At 38.1% G+C, this 20,747-nt stretch overlaps 1 protein-coding gene across 3 annotated transcripts in view; it reads right to left on the reverse strand.

The window, feature by feature from the left end:
* RAB5B (RAB5B, member RAS oncogene family) overlaps positions 1–20,747 on the reverse strand; it is a 30,507-nt gene that overhangs the window by 4,152 nt on the left and 5,608 nt on the right. For 2 of the 3 annotated variants that reach the window (XM_026711181.2, XM_026711177.2), the window contains exons 2-5: positions 11,333–11,635; positions 9,217–9,368; positions 5,054–5,176; positions 2,238–2,331 (exon numbers count right to left, since the gene is read on the reverse strand). In XM_026711181.2, coding sequence (XP_026566966.1) covers positions 2,238–2,331; positions 5,054–5,176; positions 9,217–9,368; positions 11,333–11,495 — 532 coding nt within the window. In that variant the 5' untranslated portion in view covers positions 11,496–11,635. The remainder of the gene's footprint in view (positions 1–2,237; positions 2,332–5,053; positions 5,177–9,216; positions 9,369–11,332; positions 11,636–20,747) is intronic. The other variant, XM_087925091.1, reaches the window with a different exon arrangement.

Consider the following 20,747-nt stretch of genomic DNA (forward strand, 5'->3'; position numbering starts at 1 on the left):
ACTTTTTCAGGCTGTGAGAGTCTCTGATCAAGAAGCAAAATTGTAGTGATGGAAAACTGATTGTGCTTGAGTGGACATCTCTCATGGAGCCCCATCAAGTTCTTGCAGAACCACAGGGACACTCATTATATACGCCACCCATCTCGCTGTCAAGAAATTTAAAAGATCCTGGGCTAGAAAACATTCCCAATGAACTCTCTGCAGTGTGAATACTGCTAAAGTTTAGTGCCAGCTTCTGACATGAATAAAGAATAAAGTACCAGTGATGTCAGGTTTCTGCAGCATTGGCCACCCAAATGGTTCCCGCTCTTATATGATCAATTATTGGAATAACAGCAGCGAGCCTAGGTGCACTGAAATAGCAGGTGCGCACTGGAATGTTAACTCCAATATTTCTATCTGTTGTGAAATTTTGAAATTAAAGTTCAAATAGATATTACATTGAATGCTGAAATAGGTATCGCATAAAAACCAGGGTTGCAAAGGGCTATAATACAGTTATATGTCTATCTAAATACGTTATATTTCTACCTAAGCTGGAATTTATAAGGTGACAGTTTAAAATATCCTGCACTCCAATATTCAAACTTGATTAGTTGGGGAGATGTTTCTTTAGTTTTTTTTTTAAAAAAACGCATAATTATTTATACCAGAGATATACAGTGTATGATTCCAGAATTGTATACAAGTCCAGAAAATTCCAAAACTTGTTCCAAAATTATAATTTATTTGAGGGGCAGAGATTATTAAATACATGGCTGGAAAAAATATATCTAAGGCTAAATTAAGTAATTTAATCTTACCCACCCTCTCTGGAGCGTAGCTTTCAATATACCACGTAAAAGCTAAGTGCAGCTCCTGGCATCAACAAGGAGTATGCTAATAATTTATACAGAATAGGCTGAAATAAGAAACTATAATTCACTTGGTAACACTGAGCAAATCCTGAAGAGAAACCAATAGTCTTGTGCTGCCCCCTGCTAGCTGACTAAGCCCAGAACTACAATTTACAGATGACTTCACCAGTAAAGAAGCTGAGATCCTCAGAGGGCACAAATTCTGAGAACAGTTAGAAAGCATGGCTGGTACCTGCTTCACTTTCTCCTTCTTGACCATGCTAAGAAATAAAAACATTTGGGGAGGAAGGACATGTAAGCTCTAAATCAGGGTGAAGAGCTTACAACCCTGCAGAAATTGCTGAAATTAAAAGTTTACAACCAGCATGGTTAAGGGTGAGAGATGCTAAAATCTGCAGCTGAACAACATCTGGAGGGCCACAGTTCCTCATCCCTGTCCTAAACTGTAGATCATGATATATAACTTAAAGCCTGTGGAAATAATTGGAAATAGTTCTCATTCTCTTCAGAAAATGTTTACATCTATTAAAACAGGCTAGCTAGAGAATATTTCCCCAGATGTGCTCTAATTAGTAGTTCTTTGCAAATATTTTTAAACAAAAGGCAGTTTCGCATGGAGGAAACAGCTATCTATCCAGATGAGTAGCCTGATGTGAAACCAATCCATCTGAACTTCTTAAAGAGCCAAAGCCTTTAGTAAATATAGGCAGTTCTTGATTTATGACAATTGGGACTGGGTTGTCATTCATTAAACAAGTTCGTTGCCATTCGTTAAACAAGTTGTCACATGGCTACTTCACTAAACACGGCAATCCCCGTAGTCCTGGTTGAGATCTCACGGATTGTTACGTGAACAGAGTGTAAGGAATGTGGGCTGCCCCTGAGGGAGTGGGAAGACTCTGGGAGACTTGGCACAGGTTATACACAAGTCACTCTTTTCTCTGGCGCTGAAAATCCTGGTTGGATTTCGGCAGGAAGGATTTTCAGCACCAGAACAGGGAGGCGGCGCATAAGGTAAGGAGTGCAGGATGCCTCAGAAGGGTAGGGGAGGCTCAGCACAGGGTGTAGGTGAGTGTCTCTCTTCTCAGCGGCTGAAAATTCTTCTTCTGAAGCCCAAGACTTTCTGAGGAAACTGCTGGATTGCATATGGCGATCATAGGATTGCAGGGCCCTTGGCAACCAATTGTAAATATAAATGGGTTACCAAGTGCCAAGTGATTGTAATCATATGGATATGCACAAGTGCAACCCTTTGCTACAATCATAAATGCTTCACAGGCAGTAAAGCACCCTTTCCAAGGTCAACATTAATTTGACCTCTTAAGGGAATGGTCATAAATGAAGGATCAACTGTAATTTAATGAATGCCTTGCACATTACCTATTGCCAGGAAGAGATCATTAACATTCATTGCTGTCTTGGCTGATGTCTCCATAAACAATAGACTGTTATCATCTGCATAAGCCTGGGCCTCCTGCAGGACAATAAGACAAAAAAGGACAGACTGAACTTCAGACAAATTTAATGCTCAAACTTAGATAAAGCAAAGTGGACAACACTGTTCACTGCTTAAAATACAGAATACATAATACAATTCCTCAGAATCTGAGGAATTTTTAAGGAATTGGAAAGAGAGCGTGTTCTCTTTTCTAACAGAACCACTAAAGATGAAATAAATTTATTAGAAGCCTACTTCAGTCTAGAATCTCTGTCATAATATCATACAAAGATTACTTTCTAAGACTCTAGTTTAGAAAGGTAAACAAACTGTAAATGATATCTGATCTTCAGAGTCTATCTTAGATTTAAATGCTGTATTCACACATATTACAAAACTTTCCTACTGAGATTTACCATACTGAGCTTTGTGTATCAACTAAAAGGGCAAAAGAAAGTAATCAATTTCTCAACCTAAGCTAGATCGTAGGTTGTGGTGAGGATTAAGAGAAAAATGTACATTTTGGGGGTCTAGAAAGAAAAATATAATATACAGTGAATAAAAACAGCTTGCAATGTTGTGTACTGCCATTACTGATACTATTTTGTTCCTATGCAATCAGGACTTATTTTTATTTCATTATTAACTATTTCCAGCTGCTTCATAGACATGGAAAGTATTTGAAGAATGGCATAAAGACTCTAAAAGTTTTAAGAGTGTGGTCACCACAAGGGTTCATCGGCAAAGCAGAAATTCCTCAATGAAAAATGTTACTTTGAATTCTTGTATTTCTCATTCTCACTTCCTAGTGAGATTGTGTGATATTATATTATGAACAAGTAGTACATTGGTGTGAATTGCTGATCATAATTGTGATTTTAAAAATGCTAATTTTAATACTGCACATCGAAGTAACTGCATTCCAATGCTTACTTTGCATCACAATTTCAAGTACATGAACCATCTTTGTTGTCATCATTTTGAAGTTTTTTTTTTTCAAAAACGACTGAGAGATTCTGTATTGTATAGATGAGCTTTTTCTTGTTGCTTTACTATTTGCAAAACTCCCTTTCTTAAATTTTAATTTTCCTCACATTCCCAACTACAATATATACTGTGACTATTCTGAACTGACATTATGTAGTTCCTTTGGATCAAATTATCAGTGTAAGGATATCTCTTTCTAGTAATAATTCGCTCTTATGTGTAAAGTACAGCACTAAAGTTCATGATAAAAGCCTTATGTGCAATGTGCAAATCTGCTTTATGTTAGAGGCATGTAAAGTATTAAGTATTAAATAAAATTAGAACATTTGCAAGCATATTATACTTGCAAGTTTTTTGGGGGGAGGGGCACCCTTCAACGCAGAAACTCTAAAGGTTAATCCTAGTTATATTTCATTAAATGGACAAAGCTAAAAGATATTTGCCTGAGGAATCAGAAAGTCAGAGTCGAAAATATTAAACCAGATGGTCCCAAATTCTGATTCAATATTAGTTTAGCCTGGGTGTCGGCAACCCACAGCTCCAGAGCCACATGCGGCTCTTTGCCCTCTACTGTGGTTCCATCAGCGGAACCACCACTGGCTGGCCCCGCCCCTCACTCTCCCCTCTCAGTCTCTCCTCACCTGGCCTGAGAAGGTAAGGACGAAGGCGGTGGATGGAGATTTGCTTGTTGGCCCTTGTTGGTGCTGCGCATACTTGGCTGCTCTCGCCACCTCCGTGGCCTGTTCGCTGCTCTTACAGTGCGTTGCACAGTACAGCACACTTAAATTTAGCGCTTCACAATTGGGGGAAATGGCATTCCTCCTCCTCCTGGAGCCCATTACGACATAGAGTATCAGCTGAAGCTGGGCTGGGCAGTGTCTCGGGGCGGAGAGCAAGTCACCTGTCTCCCCGAGCAACCAAGGTACACACAGCATCAACAAGGGCTGGAAGAAGAGGTAAGTACAGGGACACTTCACTCCCACTCTGGAATATGGAGCAAGTCTCCATCCGCCGCCATTGCCCTTACCTTCTAAGGCCAAGTGAGGAGGGATTGGGAGAGGAGGGCGAGGGATGGGGCCATCCAGTGATGGGTTCAGCCGACAGGGAGCGACAGCAGGGGGACGAAAGAGCTTAATTTATCTGGGAATCTGAAATGGCTCTTGATTTAAATCATATGGTAAAAAGCACCCAAAGAAGAAGAAACAACATCAGCAAATAATAATAATAATCTAAACCTCACCTGTTTTTGGAAATGGTTCAAGAGGGAACACACACCAGAGAAAGAGAGAGAGGGGGAGGGAGGGAGACAGAGAGAAAGAGAGAGATGACAGAGAGGGAGAAAAAGAGAGCAAAAGAGATGAGAGAGAGAGAGAGAGAAAAATAGCGAAAGAGAGAGAGGGAGAGAGAGAGAGGAAAGGGAGAGAGGTACCCGTTTCCCAGAGAAAAGAAAATACCAGGAGCCACAAAACTTGGATAGGCGTGGCTGGGGGGTGACATGTGACTGGGTGGGAGTGAGTGAGGTCGAATTGGCCATGCCCACCCAGGTTTTGTGGCTCGGTGTTTTCTTTTAGAGATTAAGTAACGGAATTCCAACTGGACAAACTAGGAAAGCTCTAGACTATCTCTTTTTTCTTTCATCAAACGAAAGGCAGAGCTAACACCATTTACCTGGACATGTGCTTTAGCCTTGCAGAATTATAGAAGCCATTACCTTACTATGAACAAACTAACTTCTGTTCAAAGGTAATCTTAATCAAATGATATCACTTACTTCATATTCTACCATGCGCTTGTTGGCAAGATCAGCCTTATTTCCTGCTAAGGCTATAACAATATTTGGGCTAGCTTGCCGTTGGAGTTCTTTCACCCATGTTTTTGCTCGTGCAAATGTTTCCTTTCAGAAAAGTCAGACAACAGAATATCAGAAATACAGACAAAATAAAAATATATTTGTAAGGTACTACCAAGCAACATTTCAGCAGCCACTCAAACTGGCTAATTTTCATGGAATAAAAGGAGACCTTCTGGATTCAAGGGAAGATATAACTACTTCAGCATTTAATTTCCCACATTGGCCAAATACCTCCAGGAAGCCATGAAAAGAAAAGGCCACAAAAGTAATATTCTTCTCCTATTATTAATCTTAGTACAAGCAGTCCTCCCATTATGACCATAATGGAGCCTGCCAATTGTGGTTTAAGTCATGATGATTGTAAAGCAAGTCATCATGTGACTGACCCTATTTTATATTTTTTGTGGTGGGTGTTAAATGAACCTATTGTTCACCATGACCCGCTTTTGCCAAAACTGAGGTACTTTTTTTTTGGTGGGGGGGAATGGTAGAAATTGTGATCACATGACTATGGGATGCTGCAAATAGCTGTAAATGCCAAGAACATACCAAGCATCCAAAATGGAGTCTTATGACTATGCCCTCAGAACTTTGGAACCAGGTTGTAAGTAGCTGTTGGGAGAATTGTAATTTCAAAAGGTTGCTAAGCAACCAGTTGTAAGACAAGGACTGCCTACAGCTCAGATCAAGTGGCAAACTGTTTTTTTCTCCTTTTTATTGCATTATTATAAATCTTGGTATGTAGGTCATCTTTCACTTCCAACTATTCGTTTAGCAATGGTTGAACATTACAACTCTGAAAAAGTGACTTACATCTTCTTGTCACACTTACAATCACTGTACTACCTTACAGTCACATGATCGTAATTCAGGTACTTGGCAACTGGCTCACATTTATGATTCATCAATTCATCAATACAAAATTGATTCATCAATCTTGCAGCATACTGTGGTTACATGGTCACAATTCACTACTTTTCCAGTGAGTTTCTGACAAGCAACATCAATTGGGAAAACTGGATTTGCTTAATGATCCTGTCATTTGCTTAATGATCACTAAACAACTGTAGTAAAAATGATTATTAAATCAGGTCCAGGTTACATAATGGCTCACTTTACAAGTGCACTAATTTATAATGGAAATATATTATCTCAATTATGGTCATAAATCAAGGACTACCTGAATTATATTATTTCAATGCAATGATATTTGATACTATAAAGAAATTCTTGATATTCTATTATATAGATATCACATAACATTGGAAATAAAGAAAAAAGAAAAAGTATGCATTTTTAAAAGTTTGACTGTAATTTAGGAAATCAATATGACAAATATACTTTTTTTCAAAGTTAAATGTAGCATTGGAAAAGATGGAAAAAAACAATACACTGAAACATATAGTGCATTCAAAAAGTATTCAAATCCCCTTCACTTTTGTCAATTTGTTATTCTACAGTTGTTGGAATTCATTTTTCCCCTCATTAACCTACCCTCCGTACTCCATAATGACAAGTGAAAACAGGACTTTAGAAATGCATGTAAATTTATTAAAAAGAAAAAAACCCCAAAATACCACATTGGCATAAGTATTTAGACCAAGGATCTTCAAACTTGGCAAGACTTGTGGACTTCAACCCCCTAGAATTCCTGAGCTAACATGACTGGAGGAGGAATTCTGGGAGTTGAAGTCCACAAGTCTTAAAGCTGTTAAGTTTGAAGACCCCTGATTTAGACTCTGCAGCAACGTTTGAAATTTAGCTCTGGTGCCTCCCATTTCTCCTAATCAGTGCTGACATGTTTACTACACATTCTACAGATTGGAATCCACCTGAGGTAAGTTAAATTGATTGGACATGATTTGGAGGCACACACACTGTCCTATAGAAGGCCTTACAGGTGGCAATGCATACTGTAGCAGAGCAAAAGCCATGGGCTCGAAGGAACTGCCTTGCAGAGCTCAGAGACAGGATTATTTCAAGGCACAGACCTGGGGAAGGCTGCAATAAAATTTCTGTTGCCCTGAAGGTTCCTAAGAGCGCAGTGGCCTCTATCATTCTCCAATGGAAGACGTTTGGCACAACCAGGACTCAAGAGCTGGTTGCCTGGTCAAACTGAGCAATCGGGGGAGAAGGGCCTTAATAAAAAAGGTGACCAAGAAACTGATGGTCACTGACTGTCATGCCTCTGTCAAACTCTGAATTCGAGAAGGAAGACAAACAGCTGGCAGGGAGGGGGAGTGTGGCTCCGTTGGCTGTGGAGGAGGCTGGGGAAGGGCAAAGTCCAGCTGGGCAGAGCAAGGGAGAGATAGAACAAGGGAGAGTGAGTTCAGACGAAGACCCAGGCCCACCCCCTCTTCACCCTAGGGCACACATGGAGTAACGGAGAAGAGAGCAATGTGGGTTGCGTGGCTTACGGGGGAGGAAAGGGCCCTGATTCCTTTCATCAGCCACACCTGGGAATTATAAGAACTGAATACTGACTGCAGCAGCTGCTGGGAGCAAACGTGACTTTATCCTGTGTTGTCATTGCTTATCTGTATTCCTGGCATCTTCCCAACAGTGTGAGTTTTGCCGTGCCTTCACGTCTGGAATTCTTGCTCCTGCCCTGCCAAACTAATTACCTCAGTTTGGCTTGACTGGACTTAAAAGTTACAGTTTTTGTTGAGCATGTTTTGGACTTGATTCTCTGCAGTTAAAGACTGTTCCTGGGAGAGTTCTTCTCCAGCCAGAAGGTAACCTGGACATTGGGGGCAAAGTTGGGGCTATTAAAGGGACATTTATTGATTATCTGAGTGTGTTGCTTTTGTGTCATGCCCCGGGTCATCACACTGACTGAGCTCCAGAGATCCTGTGTAGAGATGGAAAAGAGTTCCAGAAGAACAACCATCATGCAGCCCTCCACCGATCTGGGCTTTACAGCAGAGTGGCTAGATGGAAGCCTCTCCTCAATGCAAAACACCAGTTGGAGTTTGCAAAAAAGCACCTGAAGGACTCCCAGAGTGTGAGGAACAAGATTCTCTAGTCTGATGAAACCAAGATTTAACCATAGGGCCTCAATTCTAAAAATTATGTCTGGAGGAAACCAGGCATTGAACATCTCCTGCCCAACAATCATCCCAACAGTGAAGCATGGTGATGGCAACATCATGCTGTGGGGATGTTTTTCAGCAGCAGGGACTGCTCAGGGTTGAGGATAAACTGAATGGAGCAGGGTACAGGGATATCCTCAATGAAAATCTGTTCCACAGCACTCAGGACCTCAGACCACTTTCCTACATGTCAACATGACCAACATGACATAACTAAGACAACACAGGAGTGGCTTATGGACATTTCTGTGAAAGTCCTAGAATGGCCCAGTCAGAGCCCTGACTTGAACCCTATTGAACATCTCTGGAATGACCTGAAAATGGCTGTCCACGGGCAGTCGCTATCAAACCTGTCTGAGCTTGAGAGGATTTGCTAGGAAGAATGGCAGAAAATCTCCCAATCCAGGCGTGCAAAGCTTGTTGCATCATACAACAGTGTTGTTGTAACTTCAAATGGTCACTCAACAAATGGGCATAAATTGAGGACTATTGTGTTAATAAAAGGAAAAAAATGAATAAGCATCTTTAACAACATTAAAATACTGAAAAGTAAATATAAAAAAGCAAAGAAGAAAAAGCAAAGCTTTTTAAAAAAATTATTAAATGTCTGATTTTCTTTTTTTATATCAACTAATTTGCAATGTTTGTAAAGATTAAAGCCCTCTTAGAATCAAACTATACGTGATTATATTTGCAGTGATATGTGATATACGTTGTATACCGAGGAACCATTCTTGCTTAAATTTAAACTTGTACTATGTACATGTATTGGTAGTTTTGCCCTTTCTGCATATTCTCCAAGTTTTATCACATACTGGCAGAATTGTATTCTTCTTTGAACATTGAACAACATTAATTCTTGCTGCTGTAAGCACATAGGTCATTAAACTATAATTGGAAAAGTGGATTCATGTCAAATTTACCAAACCCTTCCTATAAACAATATCCCCTCCCACCATATCTGCACATTAGCAAACAGTAAAAACTTACTTGGTTGGTTATGTCATATACCACAATGGCAGCCTGAGCCCCTCGGTAATACATTGGAGCCAAACTGTGATATCTTTCCTGACCAGCTGTATCCCAGATTTCAAACTTTACCGTTGTATCATCTAGACAGACAGACTGTGTGAGGAAAGCCGCTGTAAGAGAACAGAAAGTCAGTTAGTGAGATGAGAACATAATAGGCACAATCCTTTATATTTAAATACAAAGATTACTAAGCTGTTTGCTCATCAAATTGTTGGAGGTCATTTTCGAATGCCTATCCAATTATGTAAGGGGTAACTGGTACAGGGCTATACACAAAAATGACGGGTGTGTTAAGACTTTTATTCTGCAAAGTTTGCTAGAGCCAGCTAGACAGGTAGGAAATCAGCTTCCTAAGATTAAATTATTTTGAAGTACGATAAAAAAACACATGCCTGAAAATTCTCAGAATAACAATGTGAAGAAAAACAAACTTTCTTCCCACATGTCTCTAACTGGTACTGAATTTTACATCTCTTCCTCTCCTAATTAACAACGCAAAACATCTTAATATTTAAATAGTATTTTTAAAGGAAACCTTAGGTTTTAATTTGTAAAAATGTAATAAGTTCATACATAAACGTGTATGAAGGCTTTTGATGACTCAGTGATCATAAAGATATCCCTATAAAAAGATTTTCTATAGCACCCTTATTAAAGCAATTATGGGAAAGTTACTGAGTTATTTTTACAAGTTCACTAGTTTAAAATATAATTTTAAAAAGAAGTGAATAGCTTATCATGCCTTTTATAGACAAAGTAAGGTATATAGCTCATGTTTTAAAATGGGTGTTGTTGAACTGGACTCAATGAAATAATGACTTACTCTTATTTGCTTATTTACAGTGCATTCAGAAAGTATTCAGACCCCTTTGCTATTGTCAATTTTGTTATGCTGCAGCCTGATTCTACAGTTGTTGAAATTCAATTTTTGTCATTAATCTACTTAGTATCCCGTAATGACAAAATGAAAACAGAACTTTAAATTTATTTAAAATAAATTTATTTAAAAAAATTTAAATAAGAAAAAAATTATTAAGAAAAATATTGAAATAATCACTATATTAGATTATATCTCATCACTATCCCACTGCAATTCTTGAAGGGGCAAGATGAGGAACTTTGAGATGAATTAGGAAGCATAAAAATAAATCTTGATCTCCTAAGAGAGACTATGAATTAATGTAGCAAGGGTAACATCTAGGGAGTATTTAAAGCAGGGGCGGGCATTTAGTTTTCCAAAGGGCCACATTGGAAACTGAAAAATTGTTGTGGAGGGGCATTGCCACTTGCCCCCCCCGCTGCCCCACCCCATGCGAGACTGAACTAGAATCCCTCATGGACAGGGTGTGGCGCACGTCATAAAATGCCCAGGTGTGATCTAACATTTAAACTATAGATCAGTGGTGGCAAAACTTTTTCGGCTCCCGTGCTGATAATTGTGCACGCGCTCGCATGCCAGCATTCAGAAGGCAATGCTTGCTGCCCCCCCACGCCCCTGCACATGCAACCCCTGCAGGGTGCTGCGCATCTGCGCATGCGCGTGATCCCCTTGCCACACACTGCTTGTCTGTGCATGTGCGTGATTCCCCTGGCACGCACCATGCATCTCTGTGCATGCGCGCACAATCCCCTTGCTGCACGTTGCTCGTCTGTGCATACGCATGTGATTCTCCCGCCATGCACCAGGCACCTCTGCGCATGCGTGCACAATCCCCTTGCTGCGCACTGCTCATCTGCGCATGTGCGTGATTCTGCTGCGTGCCACTCATCTGTGCATGTGTGCATGATCCATGCACCACACATCTGTGCCTCTGTGCGCAAACCCCAGTGCATACTGCGCATCTCTGCACATGCGCACGTGTCTCCCCCACACCCCCGCACATGCGCACGATACCTATCAGCTGTCAGGCGGCAGTGCGCGTGCATGCGCAGTGGTGTTCTTCCGGGCGAGCTCTTGCGTGCCGGGGGAAATGGCTCTGCGTGCCACTTCTGGCACACGGGCCATAGGTTCGCCATCACAGCTAAAGATGTTCCTCCTTGGAAGAAGAAAAACTGCATTCAGAAGCCTCCTTACCTCCAATGGTGCTCTCCTGGTATTCGTGGAACTGCCCCTTGACAAAACGCAGCACCAGGCTGGACTTGCCTACTGCTGATTCACCCAACAGTACTAGCTTGAACTGGCAGATCTTGCTGGCTTGCGATTGCCCATTCGGCCTGGCAGCTCCTCTGCTGGTCATGGCCTAGACTCCAAGAGCAACGGGTGCTCCAGCCAATGCAAAGAACTACCACCACTGACCAGAGTTTGACACGCAGGAATTTTTTGCCCCACCTGCTTCGAACAGGATGACAATTTCTTCCAGTAGCAAGTAGCTGACTTCTGAAATAAGAGATAGCTTAGTTAATGTTTTAATCTGTGAAGGGGGCCAGGAAAGTTTGGATTTGGCTCTAGTTGCAAATATATTAAGGGATGACCTGGGAGAACTGAGTAACAAAATTACTTCAATGTAACTTAAGTCACATTGAGATAACAAAGTTAGTTTTTCCATGTATGAAATGAAAAAGGCAACTATAAGCTGCCTAGAGTCACCGTGACCAAATAGCCGGCTGTATAAATTTTCTAAAATAAATAAAAATAAATAAAAGGACTTGCAAATACAGATATATTAATTCCCCCCCCCCCACCTTGTTTTATATGTAACAATGTTTAGCCCATAAGCAGACCAGACCGTTCAGGCCAATTAAAATAAACTCAGCAAAAAAGCAGATTAGATTCTTGCTCTTCCCTGTATTTTACCTAAGCATCACATATAGGAATCAAAACTCTAAAGTCCCAGGGCCCAATCTTTAAGAAACAAATCGTTTTTCAAATGGACCACGGCGGAAACCAAGCCTTTAAAAAATATCAGCCTTCCAGAGTAAAGACTAGAAAGAAAAGCAGCACCATGCGTGTGTTGAATCTCTGTGATCAATGAGTCAGCAACTCAGGCAGAGATCTCTTGCTTGCTTGCATTCCTTCAGGTGTAGCAAGCAGCTCTTGGCATGGAATGTCTGTCACATCATGTGATGGCCAGAGAAAGACCTAAAGAGCTACATCATTGAACTCGGGCAAACATTTCGTTAGAATAGCGCTTAACATCTCAGCGTCATTAGAAATCTGACCAAGATTTATTTATAGGCAAACTCTCCGTGCAAGCTTCATTAATTGCAGAAAGATCAGTTTTTGTCATTATTTTTTCAAGTGAATTTTTCTTCTTACTCAACCTGATTTAAAGATTAATGTTTGCATTGTAATAAAATGAATTTAACGATGTATACAGAAGCCGAGCTTTGCAAATTCCTAGATACCCTGTTATTACAGGATTTTTGAGAATTCTCAGAATTAGGTCACAATTGTGAAGTCTTCAAAGTCCATCAAGAAGCTCCATGTTGTTCCCCAATGCATTCATCTGATACCACTAACACATACATTTTCCAAACTGAACAAACTGGTATCTTTGGCATAAATAACCACATATTAAACTGTTAACTGAACTTTCTACCTGCCCAATTCTTTCTATTTTGAATTCTATTATTGTTCTGGCTTCACAAACAAGAAAAAACCAAAACGTAATGAACTCTTAGGGGGGAAAAAAAACAGGAACGAACTTCTGACCCCCAGTAAGTGAACTATCATCTTAATAGGTCTACACTGAAGGGAACCCTATGGTATGATTTATATATGATGCAAGATGTATCTAGAACAGGACTTCTCTGTTTTCTGTTCTTTTAGGGCCCACTTGAGGAGAAAACTAAAAATTACAAAGGCCAGGCAATTCCTAATATGACAACAAATATAGGGAACTATCATTGAGAGAAACAATTTTGTGAGAGAAATGTTTAGTAAGAAGAAAAGTGATGTATTATTACTTGTCTGCTTTCTTTACCTTTTTGATCTCTTGCAATCTTTTTTCAATCAAGTCTCAAGCCTGTAATTCTTTTTTCATTGCCAGAATGGAAGCAAGGGAACAAGGTATGTCTTATACTCTGCAAAGCAATGCTGGACCCAGACCCATTTTGAGAAATGCTGGCACAGTATGCTGTACAAAATCACCCACAATAACTTAGCATACTGTTCAAATCAAACCATTAAGGCCTGTTCAAAAATGGCTTAAAGTTTCTGTGTGTACAAGTATACAGATAGCCCTCGACCTATACCTGCAATGGAGCCCAGAATTTCAGTTGTTAAGTGAGACATTTGTTAAGTAAGTTTTGCCACATTTTACGAACTTTCTTGCCGCAATTAAGTGAACCACTGCAGTTGTTAAATTAGCAACCTGGTTGTTAAGTGAATCTGGCCTCCCCATTGATTTGGCTTGTCAGAAAGCTGCAAAATGGGATCACATGACCTTGAGGCACAGCAATAGTCATAAGCATGAATCAGTTGTCAAGCTTCTGAATTTTGAACACATGATCATGGGGATACTACAAAGGTCATACGTGTGAAAAACAGTCATAAGTAAATTTTCTCAATGCTGTTGTAACTCGGAACAGTCACTAAATAAACTGTTTTAAGTTGAGGATATATACCTGTATATATTAAAATTATATATTGATAATATATATTTTGCTTTATTTTTTATATATTTACTTACTTCTGATTATGCTCAATTAAGTTGTTAATTCTTAGCAATGGCATAGTTATGATAAGCTCACATATTGTATTAGATCATAAACAATGGTTTATGAAGCACAATGGCTGAATTCCCTTTAGATTGACAACATATTATGTTTAGCACTATGCTAAGTATAAATTGTGTTTAGTTTTTCTGCGGGTTGCTCATTTTACTTTCCATGATATGTGAACGGGAGCAAAATTCTATGGCAATGACTGCATTGAAGCCATGTTATTGAAACCAATAACAATCAAGTTATTGATTGTAGTTGAGATATAAAATAAAATAGAAATGGGCTTCAAGACTTTTGGTTGAGGTATGTTGTCCACCAAAGCAACCCATAGAAATCTAATATAAGACAAAATTAAAGAAAGAAGGAAAAGAAACTAGGAACTGGCCGAACAAGTTTATTATTTTGCTTATCAGCAGGACTGATCCTGGCTCAACAAATCATAGTTCAGCACAATGCATGAATGCAACCAATAAGTAACTTTCATAAATCAACTACAGTAGATGCTGTGGATACAGATGTATGGTCAAGAAGTAAAAAATCTACCAACAGTGAATTCAAATTCAAATTGATAACAAGATTCTACTTGCAATATAATAGTAGTTTAGTGTAGGATTTCTGAAAATGCAGAATATACATATTTTGAAATGTGGATTAATTCTGTTTGTTTGGATTCGTGTTTTCCAATATTCAAGAATTTATTCCGAAGTTTCATTGGGAGGGGTAAGGGGAAACTGTAAGCCAAAACAAAAGTACAATTACCATCAGATAACTGGAAATTATACTAAGACATTTCCTGACTTTAAGGTTTTAGGAAATTACTCATGCAACAAAACATTACAACATTGGAAATATTAAAAGGAAATATTTGAAGAATGGAGCCAGAAACTAGAAACTACAATATCAAAACTGTCAGTAATGACGTCTGCTTTTATGGATAGACAATGTCCAAAAGAAGTTAAGGAATGACAGATGTAGGAGGGAAATTATCTAACAAGACAAAGAAAGTACCAAAAGTGGAACTACAAATGACAGGCCAAACGAATGATTTTGAAAATGATACTTTACTGGATATATAAAAGAAACTGACTGCAGTTTTAAGAATGAAAGGGGAAATATAAATGATGAATCAAGAAATGACTTGGAAAATGCCTTCTTAGTGGATTTACAAAAGAGGCTTGTGAAAGCCTTGAAGAAATCTGGGTGATAAGAATTGAAATAAAATCCTACAACAATATTTGATTGAGTTAAAGATTAAGACTGTTAACAATAAAATAATGTATTTACTGTTAAGAGTTTATTTAATCAAGGTTGAAATAACATATTTCTTGCAACCTTTATGGACTTTTTGCTAACACTAGGATTGAAAACTTTATGTTTTATGGATTTGATATAGATAAGGGATGGCACATGGAACGAAGAGATATCTGTCTAACCTTATTTGGGGTAAGGAGTTATTAAACGTATTTATCTCTGTTATGATAAAGGTTTCAAATAATTTCTTTATATAATTCTTTTCTGTGTCTTTTTCCTTTCCTTTCTCCAAGTTTAGTTTGTATTAGTTTTTACTGTGCACATGTTTTTTAAAGGAAATTACTCATGTAGCTTTGTTTTTGCAATTGTGGCCTGATTCATACAGTGCATTAAGTTCTATTCTTGCATAGGAAGCATAAACTCACTGTTACAATTTATTCAAATTACACATAGCATAATGTGAAAAACCTGTTACTATGAGATTAATCTAAAACTGGAGCTCAAACCCAATACAATATCCGAGCATTGAAAAAAACTGCTGAAATTACAACTGACAAAAACCCTAAGATATACATTTATACTAGTTTTCTTTGAAAGCTACAAAGAAAAGCACTTTCTTTAGAAGCCCTTTTAGCAAACACAAGGTATGGATAGAAGCATTCTAGTTTTAGTACACATTACTGTAAAAAAATCAAAGGCACATGCCCAGGGAAAGGTTTCATATAGAAAGATGAAAAATGATCACCCAAATTGGGGATGGACCAAAAAAAAAATCCCAATACTACACAAATATTATCTTAGGCATTTTACAAAATAAGGCATCCTTATGAGCTATTAATGACATCATAGCTAAACAACCCACACACTAGATCGCAGAAACCAACAATGAAAAAATATATTGTTTTCACATTCATTTTGTGCGCATCTCACAGGCTTCTGCTTGGCCCTGTTGCTAGACTAGATTGATCTTTGATGGGATTCAGTAATTCTCAATGGTATTCTTAGTTTACTCTTGTCAACTCAGTGCGTTCTATATAATTATATTACATTATATTTTGAATAAATAACTCAAGGTGAACATACCTAATACTCCTTCCTCCTCCTATTTTCCCCACAACTATCATGTGAGGTGGGTTCAGTTGAAAGAGAGTGACTGGCCCAAAGTCACCCAGCCAGCTTTCATGTCTTAGATGAAACTAGAACTCACAGTTTCATGGTTTCTAAGCTAGTCTAATGCATAGAACAAATATAAATCTTGGGCATGACAACCAAGAATTAAGGGGGCTGTCATTCAACACATTAAGAGAATCAGACTGAAGGAGGCAAAACTATATGCTTGTCAAATGCAAGCAGGAGTAGAATTTACTGAGCAAAAAGCCAATCAGCAATGTATGGACGCACATGCCAAGACAGTCAGGTACAAATCTGAAAAAAAAATAAAAATCTCCACAGTTAGTGTAACTTTTGGAGACAGATGATTTGTATGCACTTTAGCATGATATGAAAAAGAACTTTTGAGAGTTCTATAGTCTTAGGATCAGGTAAACTGTATGTCACCTAGCAACTTCAAATACAGCTAAATCTTTTTCAAGACCTATGTTTTCAAGACCTACATTTAACCAGGGGTGCGTGTATATCGTCATCAGCTAACTGCCTGGACAGCTGAGCAGCGCTGTGCTTGGGTGAGCAGCGGTTGAAAAAGCACGCTTTTTTCCTCCTTTTTCAATTGCAGCTGTCGCGCAAAGCAGCTGCAGTTGAAAAAGCAGGAAAGAGCCCAGGCGGGTGGGTGGGCCAAAACAGCAGCAGACATAGAACCGATTCAAACCAATGTATGTTCTCTGTCTGCTGCTCTTCAGAGCAATTGGTTCTACAGAGGTGGACAGAACCGGTAGAATCCCACCCCTCCATTTAACTATAAAACTGAAAAATGAAGGTGTTGGTGCCATACCCATACTTCTTAGACAAGTTTTATACAGCTGATACTAGTCTATTCTAGTACAAACTGGCGGACACGTTATGCTGTAATCATCTAAATTTTCCAAAAGATTCCTAGACTTGTCTGGCATATCTAGCAGTTCACTTATGGTCACAATATGAACCTACTGAATACAATAATTACTTAAATGTTAGAAAAAAAATTATAGTACACAGAGTTAATCCAATTTGCTTCCATTTGACAATGATACAGGTTAGATATTAAAGGTAAATTATACCATTCCACAAAAATATTGTACAATAACTTTAGTATTAATTAAAATTATATTTCTTTACCAGAAATATCTCAAAGAAATAGAAGAAATTGCCAACAGAAATTGGTTTCTGTTGTGAAATTTTTCCTATAAATTATTTTAGGAAGTCTTTTTTTTAATAGTCATTCTTATAGCAAAGTCAAAATCCATTCTCTTATTCAGCAGAAACACAAGACTAGCATATTTCGCCTTGAGACTTTGTTATATATGCTGCAACAGGCTTCAAAATGTCTTCCAGGTGATTTAATCAAGCACTTTTAGAGGTGATCTGATTAGGAAACGTTGTTACTAACTGTGCAAAGCAATTACATTCTGACTACAAGCCAGAATAACAAGAATTTATCAGCCACATTCCAGTTCGAGGCAAGGTACAGACTGAAATGAAAACTCAGTAAAAAGATTAATATTTCAAACACCCATGTATAAACATATTGGCTGGACAAATAACTGAATTAATAATGACACAGACATATTCATCTCTTTTGGGATAAGCAACCTTGTGCAAAATGTAGGGGGAAAAATAAGCAGCAAGGCCAAGAAAGGAGAGGAGAGGAGAGGAAATCTGACAAGATTTGTTTGACAATGACATGATTCACTATCCCTCACCATACTTTTCTAACCTTGGTTCCAGTACATCTATACAACATTTCATAGACTGACTTTTGTTTGAGCTTCTTGTATCTGTTTTTCAGGATTCGATCAAGCATTTCTTTTATCCATTCCTTTCTCAGAATTTATTCAATCTTTCTTCAAATATTTATTTTGTTAATCAACCCTCATTTATTCTGCATACATACTGAGCCTCCATGGAATGGTTACTCACTTTTGCACTAAATTCACATTCATTCATCACTCATTCATTCTTAAACATCTCTCTCTTTGTGAGATCCTACATGGACTGGATTACTTCAACATATTTGTATGTTTCAATTCTCATACTCAATTCTCATTCCTATATAGCAAAGTAGGCATAAGCAGTCATTTTCACATTCATTCATCTGAACGTGTGCATGCACACACACAAACACAATTCTGATAGCTGAACATCTTAAAATTTCTCCACCAATTTCCTATCCTAACTCCATTCACCTACCCAAATTACCAAGTTATATACATTCATCTACAAAGTTGCTCAGTTTTTTTCATAATGCGTTGTATAGGTAGTCCTCAACTTATAACAAGCCCAGAATTTTGCTCATAAGTCATTGTTGTCATAAGCCAAGTGACCATATGACCAGATTCAATTTTATAGCCATATTTCTAAGTTAAGTGAATCTGCAGTCATTAAGCAAATCATATGGTCATAAATCTGAATAGTTTATCCAATGCCATTTTGCCAGAAAATAGTAACAAACTTTCACAACATGCAATCATATGACCACACTGCAATCGATCATAATTGCAAGCTGCTTACTAAGCACCCAAAATGGGGTTCAGGTAGTGGTGTGTAGTCATAACTTCAAGAAGTTATAATTTTTGAATGTTGTAACTTTGACCTGTCATTACACAACTGGTCATAAGTCAAGAACTACTGATATATCCTTCAGTAGTTCATCCAATTTATCCTATTAAACTGATGAAATTTAGTTGACCTGAGAATTTTTATATCCAAATGTGATGTCATATCCTTCATACAACCCAAAAACTTGCACTGCCTTGATTTTTCACAATAAGTTACCCAACTTCTTGGGTTATGGTATCTCTGTATTATCCAGGGAAGCGTAAATACATTGAATCATGGAAGCAAAACCTTTCAAAAGTTGGTTGGACACTGAATTATCCCACCCTTCTCTGTTAATACCAGACGAAAATAGTCTCTGTGGTTTGTGCTATTAATCATCCCGATTCTAAAAGTGTGGAAACACAGGAAATTAGCACGTCATTCAAAGACAATTCAGCAACAGGTGGCATCACCAATCTTATCACTGGCAATCAGAATTAAAAGGAATGTGAGACTAAAAGCAAGGAGAATCAAACATTTGATATCTTTGAAAATCACTGGGCAAATGGAAATTTATAGTTTAAATCATTAGTTTTTCTTCTGAAGCCAGTAACACTAATAAATAAAAATCAGAAAGCAAATAAAGAAATTATCATGTAGGATACAGGTCTATTTCTGCCCTTTTCTTTGATGGAATTCCAAAGGCCGATTAACCATCTGAATGTAGAAGAAAAGCTGAAATAGCTAGTAGTTCCTTGGAAATGTTTTCTTCATATAAGTAAAATTGATTCTGAGTTCACTCTTCACTCTACATTAGGTGTACAGCAGATTCCTATAATATACATCTAAGATGGCTGGCAACAGAAAAGCCAAGCATTTTATCTTATCCACCAAATGCTAAAGCACACTAATAGTTTTTGTAAGCTTGCATAATAAGAAGCCCAGAATTAAGTTTCATATGACTTGGGAGACATGTTCATCAGCCATTATTCATTATGTATCTTCATTATTTACAGAGAATGTTATTTTTGAGTCATTTTGTAATTCTACATAGTCAATGTTAGAACTAAACTGGAGTCTTGGATTATAGCTCCTTTGTTAGCCATGAGATTCTTATGTTTAGAGCTTCCACCAATGGGTTTTCCCTAGAAAGGTAGCATACAATATTTAAAATATGATAGATTTGATTATAGTTGCTTCAGTTAACAACAAATTGTTCTAGATCATTTCCCTTGCTCCCTTGTGATTAAAATTAATTCATGGAAATAAAAGTTTTTTCAGATAACAGTATTTAAAGATTGGGGTAGGTTCCAGACAGTCCTCCAGGGTTAAGAACGAGTTCTGTTCCTTAACTCCGTCTTTAATCCAAATTTGTTATTTAAGTTGAAATAGGTTATTGTAGTTGTACAGTACAGCAACAAAGTTGTTTATAATGTTAAATTTCATACTTAAAACTGAGTTAGAGGGGAGAGAGACTTCCAGCAAGGAGAGGCCCAATTCAACCACTGGAATTCAATCTTTTACCATTCTAAAGGAAAGTAATCTGACTCAAAATCGTGGATAGCAGTCTCCTTCCTTGAACCAATGAATCGCTGAAGCCACACGATACTTCCAATGAACCACTGAAAACAGACTTTATACTCTATTAAAAGCGCATGCACTGTTTCATGACGCTCGTGAAAGCATTATGAAGCTTCAGAGGTTTGACTCAAAGAAGGAGTTGTCTTTAAGATAGACATTCTTAACCTTGGACTTCCTGTACAGACTTTCTGGGAAAATATTATCATAATAATACCAGAATAATGTTCAACTCATCAATTTTATATGCCTAAATAATTCTGTCCTTAAGATTATTTTATTCCATTTTTATGAAGACAACTCAC

Source organism: Pseudonaja textilis, chromosome 2, assembly GCF_049901715.1.
Source record: "Pseudonaja textilis isolate UNSWEBS1 chromosome 2, rPseTex1.2, whole genome shotgun sequence".
Lineage (NCBI taxonomy): Eukaryota > Metazoa > Chordata > Lepidosauria > Squamata > Elapidae > Pseudonaja > Pseudonaja textilis.